General features: G+C 42.6%; 2 protein-coding genes across 5 annotated transcripts in view; one reads left to right on the top strand and one right to left on the bottom strand.

Moving 5' to 3' along the window:
• Positions 1-11805, top strand: part of fip1l1a (FIP1 like 1a (S. cerevisiae)) — a 31516-nt gene extending 19711 nt beyond the window's left edge. Inside the window, exons 10-13 of the mRNA XM_049588550.1 lie at positions 268-323; positions 1545-1734; positions 11324-11455; positions 11558-11805. Coding sequence (XP_049444507.1) covers positions 268-323; positions 1545-1734; positions 11324-11455; positions 11558-11705 — 526 coding nt within the window. The 3' untranslated portion in view covers positions 11706-11805. The remainder of the gene's footprint in view (positions 1-267; positions 324-1544; positions 1735-11323; positions 11456-11557) is intronic.
• Positions 11806-11919: 114 nt separating this feature from the next.
• lnx1 (ligand of numb-protein X 1) overlaps positions 11920-20708 on the bottom strand; it is a 46195-nt gene continuing 37406 nt past the window's right edge. For all 4 annotated transcript variants that reach the window (XM_049588545.1, XM_049588543.1, XM_049588547.1 and 1 more), the window contains 5 exons: positions 20212-20346; positions 16335-16512; positions 14950-15196; positions 14098-14256; positions 11920-12955 (listed from right to left, as the gene is read on the bottom strand). In XM_049588545.1, the coding sequence (XP_049444502.1) occupies positions 12820-12955; positions 14098-14256; positions 14950-15196; positions 16335-16512; positions 20212-20346 (855 nt within the window). In that variant the 3' untranslated portion in view covers positions 11920-12819. The remainder of the gene's footprint in view (positions 12956-14097; positions 14257-14949; positions 15197-16334; positions 16513-20211; positions 20347-20708) is intronic.

Here is a 20708-nt window from a genome sequence, read left to right on the forward strand (position 1 = left end):
TCATCTGTAAATTTGTTTGCTCGCTCTATTTCTTTTCACAATTTTCGGATGAATTACCGTATCAAGCTGAATGATAACAGGCAGTATACGCCTGCCAAGAACAGATATTTGATAAGGAGGTTGATAAATACTATAAAATGTTGACTGCAGATGTCACCACAAATAGAACAAACAGCATTTCACATAAACTGTGTGCTGCAGACCAGGGTGTGGAGTCTTGTAGAGAATTTATGTATGACTTGTGAATTTTTTTGTTTTCATTTTCAGTCAACACTCTAAAGGCTTTGATGAACCCTCAACTTCACAGCGCAGGTTATCATCAGGTACATGTCTATTTCTTTAAAAATCAGGAATGTGTGTTTGATGATAATGACCTCAGCCTACGTTCTGCACACGTTATGTCATGATGACTTTACGTACAACCCAATTGCGATTGTACATTTCTGCAAACCATGGATAAGTTACTTTTGCACGTTATTATGTGGCAGATATGCAGAAATTTTACATTTAAACAATGCTGTGGTTGACATATGGTTAGGTTTAGGCACAAAAAACACTTGGTTATGGTTAGGAAAAGATACTTTTGGGGCACATTACTGGCAAAACAAATGCTTTTGGTGCTACTATCCCTGCCGACGGGTCACTACAATACATTTGCAGCCTACAAAGCCGCTTGAAAAACAGTCACTATAAAATTCCCTAGTTTGGAGGCTGAAAGCCGATGGAAACACATTGACGGGTCACCACAAAACACCCACTTTTGAAGCCTTAAAAGCTGCTGGAAACACAGTGATAACTCCCTAAAACACAACCAATTTTGTTGTTTGTTGGTCTTGAACAGCAGTGTACAGCTTGGCAGGTGTTTCACTTTAGTGACATGCCATCCACCATCCCCTCCACCTCCTGTAGACAATGTCAGTGTATGTATTTGTGTTACTTTAGAGACGTTGATTTGATACGTATGAAAATTGCAAATGTAAAGTGTCTGTGGTTTGCAGAAACATGCAGTGTCAACACTTTCTTCTTGCGACTTGGCTGTTACATAGAGCATATCAATCATGGTGGAAGATGAGTATTGAGTATTGCTTCTGGGTATCTTGGCCATACTTTGTGAGTGGATTCCTGCAGTTAGTCACTCTCATGCTCTCAGTTGTCTCTGAATACTGATACAAACAACTCGTACAAAATGTACGAACCTTTTAGACTCATCAGTGTACATTTACAGCCTTTTGAAGGTTTGCTTTGATTATTTTCAGGTCAGCTTTTCATATATTTTCTTTCAGTACCTGCCCTTTATATTCTATTTGAACTTCCAGCAGGTTAATGTCCTAAATATGCTCTTTGAAAGAACGTTACTGGTGTAGTGTTGCCATTAGATGTTACATCAATCATACATAAGTATTGTATTTGAAGAACTTCAGCAGAGAGTGACTTGCTGTAAACTGTGGCAGGTGCTGCTCTGAATGCAGTGATTGCTTGGTTGGTGCAGTTGCCAGCTGTCGTCCCTCCTCAGCTTTCTAGCATGGCTCTGTTTTTCCTCTTAGGTGCATCATCCTTAATCCCAAGAGGTATGGCCTCCAACGCTGGAGTGATTAACACCGCCAAGGCTTGGGAACGCTACATATGGCAGGAAAAGTGTGACACGGCCAGAGACAGATCCAGAGACGGAGAGCACAGCTGTGATGAAGACAGTCATAGAGACAGAGACAGGGAGAGGCGTTCTTCTACACACAGGTGGGTCTCAGTGACTTGAAGTTATAAATAATCACGATCAAATTACCTTAGGTCAGTTTATTCAGTGAATGGAATTCTAAAAAATGTTTCCCTTTTGAATATCACGTTGATGAAGCACAAGACACAGTGTGTCCTCTTCTATCACATGTCCCTCTTCCTACTGTTGGGTGCCTCTGTAGTGGATGAATGCAAATGTCTGTTGAGCAGCTGTGGCCCTCTGGATTGGACAACATATAACGTATTGGTTCTGGTCCAGTTATCCAGTCTGTTTTGGGCTCATTCAATGTGTGCATGTGCAGCTTGCCTCTCTCTTTTGCTCACACACACACACACACGCACACACACACACACACACACAGTTACATGTGTGTACAGCTTGCAAGATTTGCTGCAGAGTGATTGAAAACTTCAAAGGAAAGACAAAAACAGAATAAAGAACAAGGAGGAGGAGGAAACGGTCTGTTTGCCAGGTGAGACGGGAGATGAGAGCAGAGGATGGCGTTGGCATCAGCGCTGGCTGATATTTCTGTAATGTTCGTTTCACTTTAAAGAAGAAGTTGGATCCATATGCAGGAGAAGGTCTTTACTTGAAATAGTTGGAAACAGTCATGCAAATTAAGTAAACTTCTCTGGAGCAAAACAAACAAAGGCAAGGCTCCAAAAAGTCAAAAGGCCAGAAAGTACTTAAGAAACAGAGTGTCACCAAGCAAAATGAAAAACACGCAGTGCGCCACAAACAGTTGGGCTTTAAATATAAGGCTTAGTGAGATTGGATTCAGGTGTTGCGGTGACTTCTTTTCCGTCCTCAGTGCTGCTGGCCCCGCTCCCTGCTGCCGCCCTCTGTTGTGGCTGATCCATGACAGGTTCAGCATGACAGAATGTGATGGCAGTGTCTGTAGGAGCCCCAGTGCAATGAACCAACACTCTGAAGACGTGGACAGGAAAAAAATGGATTGGGAAATACTATAGTTCCCGTAGTCTGTATTCTAATATGTAGCCTCATGTTAGTTAGTGAGGCACTGTGAAGTCACAGTATGTTCTTAGTGCCTGTTGTTGCAGAGGGGGGAAAGTTGCAGCTGGGATTGTGCACTGAGTCTGTGAGTGGTTCCTCTCTCATATCTCCAGCTGATAGCTATAATATAAACAGCAGTGACTGTTGTGTGAAAATGCACAGCTATTGTGAAGAAATGCACACTATTGCGAAAGAGCGCAAGAATATTGTGACAGAAATCAAGACTAATGCAACGCCAGGGGAAATTATTGCCAGCATATGCAGAAATATATTTATATTTTTTTTTACTATTTTTGTTGTGGTGCAGCAGCACAGGCCAGGATGCAGTCTAGATGAGGGAATAACTCGCTGTATTTGCCAGCTTCTGCCAGGAAATCATTTAGTGTACGCTCCTCTGCGTGGAGCTTGAGTCCTTCCTCCCTGTGGCTCATGGATGATAAGAGCCAATCTTATATCCACTCCAAATTTCACATAGTGCCCTACTACCCTACACTCTGACAGCCAGAGTGCCGCCATATGTGTACACAAACACTCATGCTCACATGCGTGCACAAGCCAAATCCTGCCCTACATTTTCTCTGCACACTCAGTGTTGACCGTTTGCCAAATGTCTATTTAATTATTATCAACTCAGGCAGCTGCCAACTATAATACACACAGGCACATCTTTCCTCCTCCTCACATACTCCTCAGCTGTCCTAAGGCTTATACTGCATGAAAGGATGAGAGTGACATTTCGCTGTGACAAGGCATTTCTCACCAAAACATGTACATGTTTGGTATCAGGGGCACTCCTGCCATTACCCTTGGTATTATTAGACTGTGACAGTCTATTGGCCCTGAATAGTTAAAACTACAGTTGCATGCAGTAAAGCTGAAATTTGGACTCGTTGTCTCAGTCTGTGTGTGTGGCTGCAAAAGCTGTAATGCTGTTGATAACATTGAATTCCTGTGTCAGCTAATATTGAAGCTACACTGTTAATGAGCTTGCATGGAAATAAGTGCAAAATAACAAAAATGACAAATCAAAGTATCTGTGCTTGGATGAAATATCCTCGTACGCTGTTCTGCTTCTCAGCACTTCTCCTACTTAAAGTGGTGCGCTTTTTTTTGCTGGAGTGTTTGTGTGTGTCAGATGACTGGATCCAGGTTTGTTTAAAGCCCAGAACAGTCTTGTGGGTCAAATGAGGGAAGTGGGACATGGGGGACAGCTGGGAAGCTGTAGGCTAACTGCTGAAGATAGGAAGTCAGGACTCACATGTGCGTGACAGACACATAGCGAATGCACAGGAGATTTGGATATTCACTCCAATAGATTTGTTCTACAGTCACTGCCACTAAGGACTCTTCCTGAGGCCCACAGTCCAATGTGTGCTGCTCACACCTCCTGGGCTCTACTGATGTGTGTTGCCCTACATTCTGGTCACATGATCAGGCTTCACACAGCGCATGTCACACACACACGCTCATATGTACAGGTTATGTGTTTTCTGTTACATTGATTTATGACTGTGCTCAAAGCTATTTTTAGACTGGAAGGCGGAGGGGATTCATTGTTAGTGTGTGTGTGTGTGGGTAGTGTGTGTGAAAGAGAAACAGATGGAGCCTTCTGTAGCTTTGTTGCTAGCCAGCCTTATTGTTCATGGTGAGGTCAGTCTGAGTGTTAGATTGTGCATTTGAGCTGCTGATGCAGAAGCTGTGCTTGGTAGCCCACATGTCCTGTGCTGAGTCACACACAGGCAGGCAGAGTGTGGCAGGGCAGCCCTCTAGACATCAGCTACTGGTTATCAGCTGTGGTTGTGACTGCGTGCCTCGGATTTACCACCGCCACTAATAGATTCCATGAGCTTGACACTCACATTTTCACCCATGCATTTATCCGGTGGGTGATATACTGTCTCTCCTCCCCAGCATCCGACCCCTCCACCTTTCTCAGTGGGTGGAAGCTGAGGAGCTGGTTGGCCATTTGGTCAACACTGACTGCAAATTACATCTCTTATGATAAATGTGGCTCTCATCTTTCCAGCTAGCACTGCCTCAGACTCTGTCTCTTTCATGTGCACATGTGCACACACACAAGTCAATGGTAACACGCAACATCCACTTTGTGTCTAGGTCTTACACACAGCATCGCACACATGTTCAAAGGGACGTAAATCTAATTTAAATACCCTTCGGCTAGTTTGATCATTGGTCGATAGTAAAATCTTGCACACATTAGCCGCTAAGTTCATTGGATAATAATTGAGCGGAGAAGTCCCAGTGTGATGAGGAAATTAAAATGATAATTGTCTTCCTGCTTAAACTTGCACTAAAAGCTTCATTAGAAAATGCTGTAAGGCTAGTTCCAGTGTTAACAAAGGGTTTAGCTGACTCCGAATATGGAACAGGAACTGATAATTGAAAAAAGGGCTGCTGTAATACAATGCAATGAAACCAAATTAGAGCATTGCTAATTTGCTACAGCAAACGCATGGCAATAACATTTTACAGCCTCAAACTAATTTGCAGCAGTAAACAATAACAGTCTTATTCATTTTGCATTAATGCACAATAGAGTGATCTCCTTCCTTAGCTGGAAACATTTGGATTGGTACATTTTCCTAACTTTCATAAGTCTTGCCTGTAGTTTCAAAAATATCCTCAATGCAACTTTGATGGCAGCCTTTTGATTTGGACGAGCTGCTCTGTCTCCCTTCCAGCTTTTGTTTTAGATTTAGGCATAGCAAGATCCAATTTGCCTCCTTTCTTCTACCATAGGCGGAGACGGGTACAGTAAAAACCTGTCTTTACTTGATTTTCCTCAGCTGCTTTTGTGCATGCTGCCACTTTTATCCTGGCTTCAGGGTCTGACTTGGGGCCTGTGTATTCTTCCACCGACATCTGTTTTTATTCTCCCCCCTACCCAACTTACTTAGCCCTTAATGTGACATACTTTCTGTCTTTCTGACTCAACTTTTCATGCATGAAACTCATTTCTTTACACAGCCAATCTCAGGCTCTGTGCCTAATCAGTTTTAATGTTGCTTCTGCAGTGCTTGTCCTTGCATTCGACGCTACCGTCTGTCTTTATTTATTCAACATACAGCATCACTTCCCGTCTTAGCTTCACATACGTAGCTCACTGACGTACATTCCTCTGCATTAACCTCTTTGTCTTCCCAATCACAGCCAGCGACACTTGCTTACTTGTTTGATGTGTGTAGGTTAAAGCTCTCTTCCCAAGGGCACTGCACACTGGTAATCCTTTACAAAACATGTTTGTTTCTCACACACCCAACTGCACTTTCCACTTCTTTTCTTTTGTAGCTTTAAATTGACCTGAGCCCCCAATTTTGTTCGATTTTACACTCAACCTTCTACGGAAATATTGGCTTCTTAGTAGCATCTTTGCTCTTTCTGGAGCAAACTGATTGGCACTGGTGTCTTTACACAACCATGGTTCCATCAATAACCTGATTAAAGAGCTCTTCCTTACGAACCCAGGTGGCTCCGTGGCTTTACGTGTGTCTGGCTTCAGAGGCAGTTTTAGAGAAAAACAAACAAGGCAAGTGCCTGAAAAAAGTCTAAGTGGGATTGACTGTGCAATTGCTTTTAGACGCATAGCACCATGGGATGTGTCAGCGTTACCAAGTAAGGTCACATTAGTAGAATCTACATATTAATTGACTCTAATATGTAAATATCAAGCCTTGTTATCACTGAGTAGAAAAGTAGGTAGGAGCAGGAGAGAAAAGAGATAGAGGGAGAGACAGTAAAGCCAAATTAGGTTGAATTAAGTTATATGTTACCTTTTTGTCTTAAAAAATTGATATAATCTTTGAGAGCATGGGCAGATAATGAGACAATGTGCCCCTGAGCACAGAAATGCAAAGGGCCATACCACCTGTCCTACATAGGAGCAAGACACATAGACTTTGTGTTGGTTTTGCAACTTTTTGTGGTTGTTTTGTGTGTTTTTTTTTGTAGTTGTTTGGGTCTCTTTAAGGTAATTTTGTGTATTTTTTTGTCATTTTGTGTGGCTTTGTGGTCACTTCCTGTCTCTTTATGTTTGGTTTGTCACTCTGTAGTCATGCTGTGTCTCTTTGCCCGTTTCTGTAGCTATTATGTGTCTCCTTGCAGCTCCTTGTGGTCTTTTTGTGTCTCTTTGGGGCCATTTTGAGTCTCCTCCTGGTCGCTACATGTTCATTTGAATGACATTTTGCAAGTGAAGGCCCGGGTGGCCCCTGACACTTTGGGGCTGTTACGTAAGTCATGTTTGAGAGATCAAACACTCGCCCGTACAGAGAAGGTGGCTTATTGTTGACCCCATGGTACTGCCCACACTGGCACAGTTGCGTTTCTTCTGGCGACTCCGCCATAATTCTCCACCATAATGTAGCTGAAATAACAACATCTCCTGCTCTGTGAGCCATTAGACCTTTCATTCTATCCCTTCACTCGCAGCTGCTATTTATCCTTGTGGATATTGCTTTCATGTTAATTGTGCCAATCATAAATTGCGTTTCATATCCGCAGTGTAGCTCACTGAATCATCTGGGTTTCTCATTTTAATGACTGCGGGGATGGAGCGGACAAAATTACACCGCGACAGGCTCAGGCATCTTATTATGAAATCTGCGATACTGCCTGCCCTGACAGGCCTGGGCACCACTGATTAATAAAATCATAAAATGTGAAAACAAATCCCGAGGCCTCTATGCTATAATTTACTCTTTCTAACACTGTCTCCTTGGGAACTGTTTGACTGTGTACTTGGCGTTGTGTGAGGTGGTTGTTTCTGTGTTAAAGCTAATGGCTTTGAGCAAGAACAAATGTGGGCCTTGGGTCTTAATCCCCGCTGCTAACACAAGAGCTGTCTCCAAATATTGAATATATTTAGCTTTGTACTTGCAACAACTCTGCCCCTTAAGGCTCGCACTCTCTCTCTTTTCTGTGTTAAACAAGTGAATGGTAATAATTACTCCAGCCATGTGTGAGCTGTTTGCCTTAGCGGTGCCGTATCTGTGTTTCTCTTATAGACTTTTTTGAGCAAGATGATACTTTTATTGTGGCAGAGAGAAACGCCTTCAGCGTGATGATTCTTAAAGGTCAGGGTGATTATTCTAAATCTGCAAAGTGCAAGCTTTGCCATGGTGTCTTTTGTTGAGGCGAGGGAGTGTGAGAAAAACATTGTTGTAGATGTACACACACATTACAGACTCCCCTTCAGCAGATGGCAAAGTTTTTGCTTTAAACTAACAAACAATGCACAATATTATTTGTATTAACTGAATTCTGTATGGGTCTTAAAGGGACAGTTCACCCCAAAAAACAAAAATACATACATTTCCTCTTACCTGTAGTGCTGTTTATGAATCTAGATTGTTTTTGTGTGAGTTGCTGAGTGTTGGAGATATCAGCCATAGAGATGTCTGTCGTCTCTTCAACAAAATGGAGCTAGATGGATGAATTTCATGTTGGAACTATTTTCACATAAACAAGAGGCTTGTGCTTGTGATAATGCGAGATGTAAACATTAATGGCACCTTCCTCGGCTGAGCTGTGGTGCTAGGTGAGCTGGATTTACTCCCACTTTTTATGGCCAGCCCATCACCTCCCCCAAAGATGTGTGTGCTGTGTAGCATTGAGAAGCAGCATAAGAAAGACCATCAACTGCTCATATTGCTTTGGATGAAACAAGGCCAAGAACAAGAACTGACGCTGGAGCTGCTCTTGAAAACAGAGGAAAATTATCTCCTTGAAAAATAAGCACAATTGAACGCTTGCTCACTTTGTGTGGTGGTTAAAGCTCTCTTCCCAAGGGCACTGTATACTGGTAATCTCTTACAAAACATTTTTGTTTCTCACACAATCAGCTGCAGTTTCCACTTTTTTTCTCTTTGGTAGCTTTAAATTGACCTGAGCCCCCAATTTTGTTCGATTTTACACTCAGCCTTCAACAGAAATAATATATCTTTGTTCTGTCTGCAGCAAACTGATTGGCATTGGTGCTTTTACACAATCATTGTTCCCTCAATAACCTGATTAAATGGTGGTCCATTTGGCCAAATCAAACAATCAGTGTTCGTTCTCACAAACACAGATGGCTCGGTGGTTGCTGTCCAAGGAACTGAAACAAATGGTGCTGAGGGCAGATAGAAAGCTAAATCCTGTTTTGGTGCCAGCCCCTCACTATCTTTCCACTGTTCCTGGTGAGACCAGAAGCAGATGTGGGGGCTCTGTTTGTGACACGAGAAGAAAGATTTCACTTAATTCAAATTCTCATATTTGTATTTTGTCTCTTTAATAAACAGAAAGCAGGCAGAGTGGAGCTGATAAAGCCATCTTGTCTTATACACTAACTGTAGAGATGTTTACAGTACTGATTAACTAAAGCATAATGAGTGAGACTGTAGTGGTGGTAACGTGTAATTACGTTGTGGTGCATCTCATATCGGGAGGACACAGTGTTGCAGCCAACCAGCCTCTGATTACCAGAGACGCCCTCTGAAGGTTACGCTGTAATAGACTGCATCCTTCAGAGCAGGCAGCTACTATAATGGGACACTATAGTATTTCTAGTGGTGATTTTATTTTTAAATGGCAGCCCCCGTACTAAAATAAATAAAGATTAAGGATGCTAATAGGTAGAAATAGTTCCCTTTTGCCCTGTTCAAAAGTAAAATTAGCTTGTATTTTAGAGTTTGCAAAATGTCTTTTATGGTGTTATTTCTGCATTTGATAGTTTTTCCCTGCAGATGAAGCATTCTGGTGCGGGTCAGCTAAATTCCCCCCTCTGTGAAAAACTGTGAGCCACATAGTGACAAGTATTTGGAATGCTTGCTATGATAGATGCTTTTTTCTGACTATCGTGCACCTGAAAACCTGTTACCGAAAAGTACATTGCTAGTTACTATGACAACCAGTGACTGGGAGCTGTTACCACCAGTCTTGCAGCGTGAGTGCAAATTCAACAGACTGATTTTAAAGGTCGTATCTTAGGTTTTTTGTTTTGTTTAATGTTTGAAGATGAGGTGAAACACAGTCTTGAGGCACCCTTGGACTGTTGTTAAAGGTATCTTAACCCCCAAAATGATAATTTATATATTAATTACTCACTCTGTGTTACACCGAAATTGTGAAGAAAACTTTGTTTGTTGAATGCTTCCATGGTGAATGAAGAATCCACAAACCGCAAAATTTCTTGATGAATTGGGATGAAAAGCGGCCACATTTAACAATAGCAAAACTATATTTGCACAGTATAATCCAAGTGTCATTTATCTAGTCGTATGTTCAGTACTTCCCAAACATATTTTCGGTAACACCTTAATATTTAAAACACTCATGTGCTTGCCCAGGTGCTCTATTCGTATGTGGAACAGTTTTAAATGACAAGGTTTTAGCAAGAATGCATGCGTTTGGGAGGTACTGAGCATATGACTGAATAAATGAGAGTTGCTTTACACTGACTAAGGAGCCCTACACATGCGGCATTTTTGTGCCCCCAAATTCATTATTTTCAATGTAGACTTGTGGCAGGTGCACTCAAATGGCAGAGTGACACTGTCATGGTGCGCATGCATTCCCAAGCGCCTGTTTTTCAGGGCACGACGGCTTCACCCTGAGATAAACAGAGTTCAACTTTTGGAACGCAGCAGAGTGTGCAGAGCTGCCAAAACTTTACATCTGTCCCACGGACGATAGGCCTGCACACTACTGTGCATATTAACCTGCCGCCACGCTCTTGAAAGCTGTTGCAAAAAAAAGCACAAGAGTAGCACCCAGCACCTGGCCTTGTGTTTTCCAGGCCCTTCAAGATCGGCGTGTGTGCGGCCCCTAAGTTGTGTGAACAGATGTTTGGTTATGGTTTTACTGTTTTTAAACACGCCCCTCTTCTACTCTGATTAATCAGTGAATCAATTTCTCTGTTTCTGGATTCTTCCCTCATCATGGAGGTGTGCGAGAAAAACTAATTTTCTTTCCTAGTTCACGGTAACACAGGGTGAGTAATTGATATACAAACAATCATTTGGGGGTTTAAGTATTTCTTTCAAACAACATAGGGTGCTGCAGAAAACACTTGGAAAAACAAGACTCTAACCTTTAGCTGAAGCATGTTTGCAGGTGTTCATTCCACCCAACAACCAACATCTGATACCAGTGATCTATCTGTCCTGCTTTGCATGTTTTTGCATGTGTTTTCAGAGGTCATATGAGGGGAGGAGAGATGTGTAGTAATTTATAACTGATCAGATCCTACAGTGAATAGTAAGTTTTTTTCTATCTAAGGAGGACACTGCAGCATGCCTGCTTGGCTTTAATGTACAGTAAAGGGCATGCTGGGACACAAGTGTCAGGCTCTTTGTGAGGAGGCTACAAAAGCTCAGCAGCAGGCACTGTGGTTAAGGTTTTGGTCCCTTGAGTTCTGACTTATCTCTCTCCCAGTGGAGAAAAGGAAAAAGGCCAGCAGTCTCATTCCTGTGGGCTATGAGCTCCTTTTCCCTTTGTGTTATTTCCCAAAGAAAAAGCCTCAGCTTCATCGTTAGCAAATGTAAAAAAATACACTGCGTGTGTGTCTATGATATTTTTCAGCGGGGAGGAGCGAACGAGGCGCAGGGACACAACGGAGCGAGGGCACAAACACCACAGTTTGGCTAGATCCAGTGGAGAGAAAAAAGACAAACGGCACAGAGAGAGGAGGCACGGAGACAACAACGAAGGAGGGTAAAAATCATCACGCAGGTCTAACACACACATTCACGTAGTCTTAATGAGAAAACAGCAAAGACGACAGAATTATCACGTGATTGTCATGTATGTCCTCAGCAGCAGCAGAAAGGAAAGGAAGAATGGTGGTGAGGAAGGAGAGAGTCAGAGTAGAAAGAAAAGGAAAAGGGCCAGGAAAAAGAGGAAGGAAAAGGAGACCAACAAGATGTCCTCTGCTGACCAAGAGAGGAAATTAAAGTCTGACTGACAGTCAGTCTCTCAGACTATTTAATGAGAGGAACTGCCTTGTGGCATCCTACTCTGTTTTATCAGAAAATGTGATTTTTATTAGAATTTTATTGGAGAAGCTAAAGATAATTTTGTGCATATATTGTATAGAAATGTTTATGTTGCACAAGCTTGTAGTGTGTTTTTATTGAGTTGAAGCGGAGCTTTTAAGGAAGGCTTTTCTCACACAACTCTGTTTTTCAAATGACTTTATTGATCATTTAACCAAATGTACCATCAGATATACTACACAGGCCGAAGCGTGACAGACAGAACCACAGTGGAATGGCCTCAGACCATCCACTGATACACAGAAACCAAGTCAGATTTTTTTCTTAAAAGTAAGAAAATTAGTAAGGCCTCCACAATGTCACCTAATTAAATATTATCTTTTAACATGTTATGAACACATTGATCCATTACTTTTTTATATATTTTTTTGCCAGTGGTTGGATAATTTTGCCATAGCTTCTGAAATAAAAGAAAGAAACCTCAACACAGACGACTACTTGGCAACGTGTCCTCAGGTCAAACGGATGAAGAAGACAACCACTGTCAGTACAAACAGAATGGAGCCTATATTTAAAGGCCATACCACAAACGAACAAAAGAAACGTATTACAAGTGCTTGGATCAGTACTTTTTTAGACACCCAACATTTACAGTAAAGAAATGTGAGTCCAACTTAACGCATACTCTAATATATAACTACTGGAATTGGCAACGTGTTGTGTCTCCTCTCGATCCGCCCACCCCACTCACTGGATGCTGTGCCAGAGAATGATCATGTCCTCCAAACAGATAACACCAACATCCTGGTCAGAAGTGGCTCAGGCGTCGATCCTCCCCACATTCAGTGTACTCGGAGGGGGCAAGTTGACCTCTGGTAACAATCCAGTCTCATGTTTGTCCCTCTCCGAACTCCTGGCAAAGTCTCTGCTGTCCATCAGAAGTGAGATATCCACACAGCTATAACACTATTCTAAGCTTCTCCCGCACACAGCAAGCTTAGGGTGGTCAGCCAGTCTAAAGCTCTGCCTTCCACATTCCTCGGTCAATGCCGCTGAAGCAGCGCCAGGTGACTTGGAGCGCCGCTACAGCAGGCTGCCCGGCCAGGAGACGATGGTCAGGGTGATCCTGCCCCGGAGCTCCTTGAGAAGGCGCACCAACGCTGTGTGGGTCATCCCCCATGTACTCTTCCCGTTCACCTCGAGCAAGATGTCTCCACACCTGCACAGAGTGAGAGGGCCATCGAGAAAGCACGGTTAACGTAGGGTTGTGTCAACTAACATCCAGAAATTACTTGACAGATATACATGTTAAAAAACAGGGAAATTTTAGGGTAGGGCCAGTGTCAAGTCTTCAAAAAGGGTTGGATAATAAGCCGAACACCAGACTGACTCATCATCTGCTCCTGAGAACATAATGACACCATGTCCCAACAGCAAACGAGCGTCCTATTGTGTCCCGTAACAACAGAGCTCTCTGTCAACACTGAATCCATTAAATATGCACTTTTGTGACATCATATAAAAAAACAACAACATGCGTCTATCAGCTGCGCGCTTGAGCTCAGACTAGAGACTTTACCTCTTAAAAGATGGATGAGTAGCCTACTTGCTATGTTCCTATAAATGTACTTGAAAACTGTACGTAGGTTTAATTTTAGCAGCTTCTTTTACCAGAAGCTTTCAGCTCTGTGGCGATCTTTCTCCATTCAGCTGCCTCCTTATTTTTTTTTTGTGGTGAAATAAGGAGGTATGTTACAGATAATTCCTCATTTTAACTTCACGAATCAGCCGTTCTTCAGTTATTGTCAGTGTCCGACACAAGTTCAGCTCAAAATGGCGCACGGCATTGCTTGTTGCCAGTTAGGACACCTCTTTCGTCTGCTTTAAATCCAAAATGTTGTTTTGAGACCAATCCTGCCATGTCTCGTCTCATCACCCCAAAAACACAATAACTTTATAGTATACAAACACAACATGTGCTGCTCTTCCCCCTCCCACCCCTACTGAAATTTGATCCCCTTCATGTTGCCGGCCTCAGCAACGCAGGAAATTGTGATGGCCTGTCAGACACTAGACATCAGTGTATTTGTAAACATAATATTATCTCTATCACATTGTCATATTGCTTATTACTAATGCAATACAACTTGGATTTAGTGACATGACACCATCGGCACAGCTTCCTGATGTAGGCTACTTTTAAGTTTTCCAGAGCGTGTCAGTTCAGCTGGTTTGCATTCAGTCAAAGCGGTTTAATCTCATGAACCAGAACGTACCGGCACACTTTGCAGATACAGGTTGTGTTGAAGCTAATCTAAAACATTTTGCTCACAGGAAATAACAGTAATAAAGTCTTCATACCTTATCCTGCCATCATTGTAGGCTGGCGTTCCCTCCACGATGGAGCGGATAAAAAAGGATTGATTGCAGTTGACCTCCTCCTGACCTCCCACGATACTGAAGCCCAGGCTGCCTGAAGTGCTCCGCCGCAGAACAATGTCTTTGCAGCAGTAGAGATGCCTGCATGAGCCAAGAGAGAGATTAAAAACACTAATCTCTCAACTGCATCTTTAAATTATATATACAGTATATCCATACGGAGCGTGTGCACAGTGGCTAGAAACCGCTCCGAAGACAAAGGCCCGGCTGCTCTTTGAATGAAAGTGTGACTTTTCCTCTCAGGAGATGTGAAACAATGAGAATATTTGGACTTCTGTATCAGTCTCATAAAGATAGCCTGAGTGAAAATTACATTCAGATCCTTTTAGCTCCACTGCTGGTCTAGACTACATTCCCATGGTGACTCAGTACTCGGTTTTGACTCCTAATCAATTCACTGTTTGAGGAGAAACACATTTTTATTTCACTTGAAGCCGGAGCAGCAGTTGTTTATTGCTGTCAGCGAGCCACTGTCCTCCTGACAACACATTCCATTAAGATAAATTCATATGTTACAATCCGAGGAAAAGTTTTCTATTCTCAGAAGTTGTACTGATTTAACAGCGGTGAATATTTAAGCTGAAAAATTGGTTTGAAAGTATAATGAGTATTCTTTCCCCCAGCTGGCTCTGTCAAAATTTCAGTTTGCACCAGCTGGCAGAGGTCAAAAGGACCAACGTGGGGGGTGTAAATTACACTGGGCTCAGAAGAAAGTAGTAGACAAAGTAGAAGAATGTATATGGAGTGGACACAGAGACGCAAAGCGATGCTCACCTGGGTAGCTGCAGCCATGAAACCCACAGTGGCGAGTAATCGTCATTGGGCAGTGGGCTCTTGGCGCTGTCTGTGGGTGAGGGTGTGAGACAGGGCGGCAACGGGCACTCTTGCAGGCTGTCTTCCGGAGGACGCATCTCCAAGACCTTGAGCACAACGGGAGAGGAGGTGTTCTTCAAGTTGGCCACGGCTTCACCTCGCGTCACCCCCGTCAAGTCCACCCCGTTCACGTTTAACAAGATGTCACCTGCGGGAGGGAGGAAGTGGACAACACAGCTCATCCTCTGCCCGGGGTTACTGCCCTGATAAATGCTTTTCAAAAGACCTCATAGGACAGGGACTCATCATCTGCCTATTTAATATTCAACACCCTTCCTGCTTACAACACAAAGGGGATGGAAACAGAGCGCCACCTGTGCTTTAAAAAGCCTCCTAGCGATGAAAGTGGTGCAAAGAAAAACAGACGGCACGGTCCAGCTTGCTAGTGAGCAACTCAAAGGACACGTTTGCCCTAGGCGGATATGCAAATGCAGATGAATAGTCTATTACAATACACAAACATGTTTTATAACCACACAAACAGAGACAGCTGCTGCTGCTCCAATGTCCCATATGAATACAGTTACGTGCACCTTGAACCATGCACAGGGCAAACAGAGACTCAATTTGCTTCGGTTTTCATGAAGTCTTTATGTTGTCGTGATGCTCCATGACAGCTTTACTCTTATCCCTGTCATTAACAGAGCCTCAGATAGGAGGGATTCAGTGTGATGATTTAAGATGGTTATGCTGGAATCGGCAGCTGAGGCTAAAATCATTCACTCCCCTGCCTTCATCTGCATTATAGGATATCAAGACTGCTGCTAATACATCTAGTTATTTGCATACCGCTCTATGTTTTGCTCTATTTCAGAGCTGACTGATTTCATAGAACGCAATAATTAAGTTCTCCCAACAAATTCTCTGCAACACAATAAGTCCCGAGCGCTGCTATAGTCACGTTTGTTTGTGTTTTTGTTGATGTGCGTTAGAGCCAATTTACGGAGCACTGAACCACGGCAGCATCACTGAGTCTTTTTTTTGCTGCCGGATGAATACACTTCATAATGAAACATGAATCATAAGTGTTCATCAATCACCCCCTCTGTTATATACAAAGTAGTCATCACCAAAGCCAAATCCCTGACAGCCTGCCAGCCACAGAAGACGACAACCTCACAAAACAAATACACCATCCACTAAATGAATAATCATTTGCACAGAAGCGCTGAACACGACAATCCTTGTAATAAAGATTATGAGTAATATTCTGGTAATTACAAGATTGAGTGTGCAGGTAAGCGATGGGAAGAGACATGAGGAGGTTCAGTAGTCATTCATTTTACCTTTGCGGATGGAGCCCTCCTGTCCCACCACTCCGTCTGAGTCCACGTTTGTGACGTAAATGGGAAGGTCCCACCCTCGGCTGGACATGCCGCCCGCCACTGTCATACCCAGGGAGTCATACGGCTCCTTAGTCAGTGTAACTGTCTTCTCATAGCAGGCAGGCTTCTGACAAGAGTCCTTCACAGAGAATAGAAGACAGAGAGAGAGAAGTTGCAGTGAAACTATTTCTGCTAGTGCCAAAGTGTTTGTCTCTTTGTTCCTTAAAATGAATGTATGTCTTTGATTAAAGAGGACAACCAGAAGAAGAAAATGAATCACCTAACACATGTACAAACAGATACATAACACATCAAAACAGGACTGTTGTGGATCTGAAAATATTAAAGGTCCAGTGTGTAAGATTTTGGGGGATTTAGTGGAATCTCATGGTGAGGACCGAATTGAAACCAGCTGAAACTTCTCCTGGTCAATATTCCGATTGTCTCGGAGGTTTTTACCAGGAGCTGAATTATCCTCAGAGGTTTCTTCTTCTCCAAAACAAACGGACCTGGTGAAACCCCGTAAAAACACTTAGTAAAGCAATTTCACGTTACGAATCAGTGTTTTGATGACGCTATTTGGCATGTTGAGGCATTTGGCTGTTAGCCCATCACTTGCTAATCTAGATCTGCAGAGGTTTCTTCCTCTCCAAAACAAATGGACCCGGCGATTTAAACTGGTAAAAACACGGAGTAAAGCAGTCTCAAGTTTTTCCGATGCTTTTTTCGCGGAGGGGCTGCTAACTACCAGTGATTAGTTTGTCTGTTCTGGGCTACTGTACTGGAGGTGCAACATGACTATCTCAATAGATGAGGTCCCACTCCCTATGTTGATATAAACAGCTCATTCTAAGGTAATGAAAACACAATGATACTTATTTTAAGGTGACTGTACACCAAGATAGACATAGTTATTATATTATATTTCATATCTGCCAATATATCCCCCTAAAACATACAGACTGAATTTAACTGTACCGGTATTAGTCACATCGGATAATTAGTAATATATCTTAAAACGTGCAGGGTATTTCAACCGACGTTGTCACCGTGGTGTCTTTCTTTGTGTATCCACGTTCTTATAAACACAATAAATCAAGACCAAACATGATATCAACTTAATTGTTACAGCAAGAGCACCTTCCATAGACCTCATAATCTAATTAGATTGTGGAGCCACATATTTGCATATTAATAAAGGAATGTTTTCTCTGGGACTTGTGATAGCTCCTTAATGGTAGGAGAACTGATATGAATACCATCCATACTTTGCCATGGGAACAAGAGTCCAGTGACATAGACATAGTTGTTAATTAATGAACGACCTCATTAGCATAACTGGTATAATGTATAATATATGGTGGTTATATAGGGCACGAGGCAGCTCAAGTGCCTCTTCATTTGGTGCGCTTGTTCACTGTAGAGCAACTGATTTATTCATGGACGTCGTGTCGTGCGTTTTGGTTTGCTGAACGAGACTGTGTGTGGGATAAAGCGAGTGAGGTTTTATTTATGACGAGTGTGTTTGAGTGTCAGATGGGGGAGAGCGAAGGAGAGCAGAGTTGTAATGAATAACACACGGACACATTGAGGTTGATGGGATGTAGCTTGTGCCGCTTCGCTAATGTGCTGCATTCACACATTTCTGCTGCGTTCACAGCAGGAGATCACTTGTTGTCACGTGTCTGACCCCGGGGCACGGCACTGACTATCGCTGTGTGAACACTGTGCACACTCTCTGCCAAGCTATACTGTGTGTACTGTACACTACTGGGTGGTGTGCTTTGTGGGTACATATGTACATTATCATGAGCAAGGTTTTTGCATATTTTCTAAAATGGGGCCTTTCAGTGGTGGTAGAGACTCGTTTCTTTTTTGACATGATAAATGATCATTTGTATATAATTACTCATCATTGTGTTACATTGAATTTGTGAAGAATGTCTCACATGTCTCCACAATGAACAAAGAATCCAAAAAATATTTGTTTATGGAAACTTACGGTGGCCGAGAGAGGTCACAACACACGCAAACTCCACACAACACACACATTAAGAAAACACACCCAAATTCAGAAAACACATTCAGCAATTTCGCAACACATACGCTGCAAATCCTCACAACACAGGCAAATGAGATAACGCGATGCAAATACTCACAACACAGGCAAGAAGCTGAATGCTGCGCCAAAACGAAAACACAGGCCAAATTGAAGATGACAACGGAAATGTTTCCAGGGGACCGTAATCACTCACGGACCTCCAAAAACAACTAAGATGCTCGGTCAGAAAGTTCAATTTATTAATGCTAACATTATAGAGGATGAAGTTATTTGCACTTACTTGTCTTCCACCTAAAACAAATGTTAACGTTCCGACCAGCGTCTTGAGGAAAGTCTGGAAATGTCAACAACCAGTAAGTTCGTCACTGATTACGGCCCCCCTGGAAACATTTCCGTTGTCATCTTCAATTTGGTGTGTGTTTTCGTTTTTGCGCAGCGTTCAGCTTCTTGCCTGCGTTGTGAGTATTTGCATCGCATTATCTCATTTGCTTGTGTTGTGAGGATTTGCAGTCTATGTGTTGAGAAATTGATGAATGTGTTTTCTGGATTTGCGGGTGTTGTGGAGTTTGCATGTGTTGTGACCTCTCTCGGCCACCGTAGAAACTACTCAACATGCGACTGGATAAATACAACGTGGATTATACTGCACAAGTTGTGTTGGAGTTTGTAAATTAATGTTCTTCGTTCATCGTGAAGACACACAAGAAAAACAAATTCTTTTTCTGAAATTCAATGCAACACAGGGCGAATAATTGACAAAATATTCATGAAATATTCCTTCAGTTCTGACTATTTTCAAAGGAATACTTAGACATTTTGGTAAATACGCTTACTTTCTTACTTGCTGAAAGTTAGATGTGATGACCAATACCTCTGTCAGGGATGTACGGTAAATATGAAGCTACATGAAGCTTTGCTCAGCTTTGAATAAAAACCTCAAGTAGGGGAAACAGCTGGCACAGAGGGTACTGTAACGACCAGGACACACATTGACTTTTAATTAACAAGTTATTAGTGAGCTTTAGAAGTGCTGTCTGATAGGATTTGATTACCTTTGGGCAGATCCAAGCTAGCTTTCCCCCCTGTCTCAAGTTAAGGAGCTAAGCTAACTGGCTGCTGGCTGCAGCATCATAGTCACTGTACGCCAAATTTTTTTTTTTTCCAAGGAGAGCGATGGCATGGTGAAGGCATGATCCACCCTACTCATCCTCTGATTGGCTAGTACGTGTTGATGTAAGAATGTCAGGGGAAGCCAATCAGAGGCAGAGTAAGGCAGAATAGGGTGGGAGGTCTTCACCAGAGGAGAGATATTAAATTATTTCACAGGGTATTTAGCCCAAAATGTGTGTCGTTTGACAGAAGGTACATGTAAAGTGTATTTTTAAGGATGGGGATCGAGAAAGCCTTTTTTTCTGCCTGCCTATAAAAACTAAATTTGAAATCACACATTTTCAGCTTGAAATAGATTCACACAAGGTTCAGTAAGGAACTGTGAGAGGTCTTTCACGGAGGGATTGTGGAAGACACACACATTGTGGGTTGTTTTCTGTGTACTAAAAAAAAAAGATGGCTGATATGGATACAACTATTCTCTGAGAGGAAGACTGGCCGGCGGTACTGCTTGAATGACATGCTCAGCTTTGATGGTGGAATAATACCTCCATGGATCATTTGCACCTGAAAGGGAGTATTTATCATGGGGAGTGGAGACGGAGGAACAAAGCTTGTCTCTGTGGATTGGTACAGTTCTTGTCTCGTGTGTACGTGTCTGCTCACCAGTAGTGTTTGCTCTATATCCACAGGGGAATATGGTGGGGGACCATCCATGCCCCACGGAGCTTCTTGTAAGATGTCTGGGGTGGGCAGGCAGATCTGACGGGACACGATGAAGTGGACGCCTTCCTCGCTAGCCTGGAGAATATTGAGAGACAGCAAAGTTCAGGCATGAGTTGCAAATGATACGAAGGCAATAGACATTTTAAAGCAACATTGACACAACTCTCATGTTTGCCTGTTTGTGTCAGGTTAGTTTAGTGTAGTACAAAGACTGAAAACAGGAGAACAGCTAGCCTGGATTTATTTTATTTAACAGAAATGTTAAAAAAAAAATTTGGCACATAATCACCTGCAAAACGGCGAATTGTTGCATTTTGGGTTTTGTACAAATTAAACAAATGAAAGGGCTCTGATAACAAGCCAATGGTCGGCTGAAACAGAAGTGAGGAAAACGAACAAACGGCTAAAGTCAAGGCGATGTTGTTAAGCAGGAATGG

The sequence above is a fragment of the Epinephelus fuscoguttatus genome, linkage group LG10 (genome assembly GCF_011397635.1).
Source record: "Epinephelus fuscoguttatus linkage group LG10, E.fuscoguttatus.final_Chr_v1".
Classification (NCBI taxonomy): Eukaryota; Metazoa; Chordata; class Actinopteri; order Perciformes; family Serranidae; genus Epinephelus; species Epinephelus fuscoguttatus.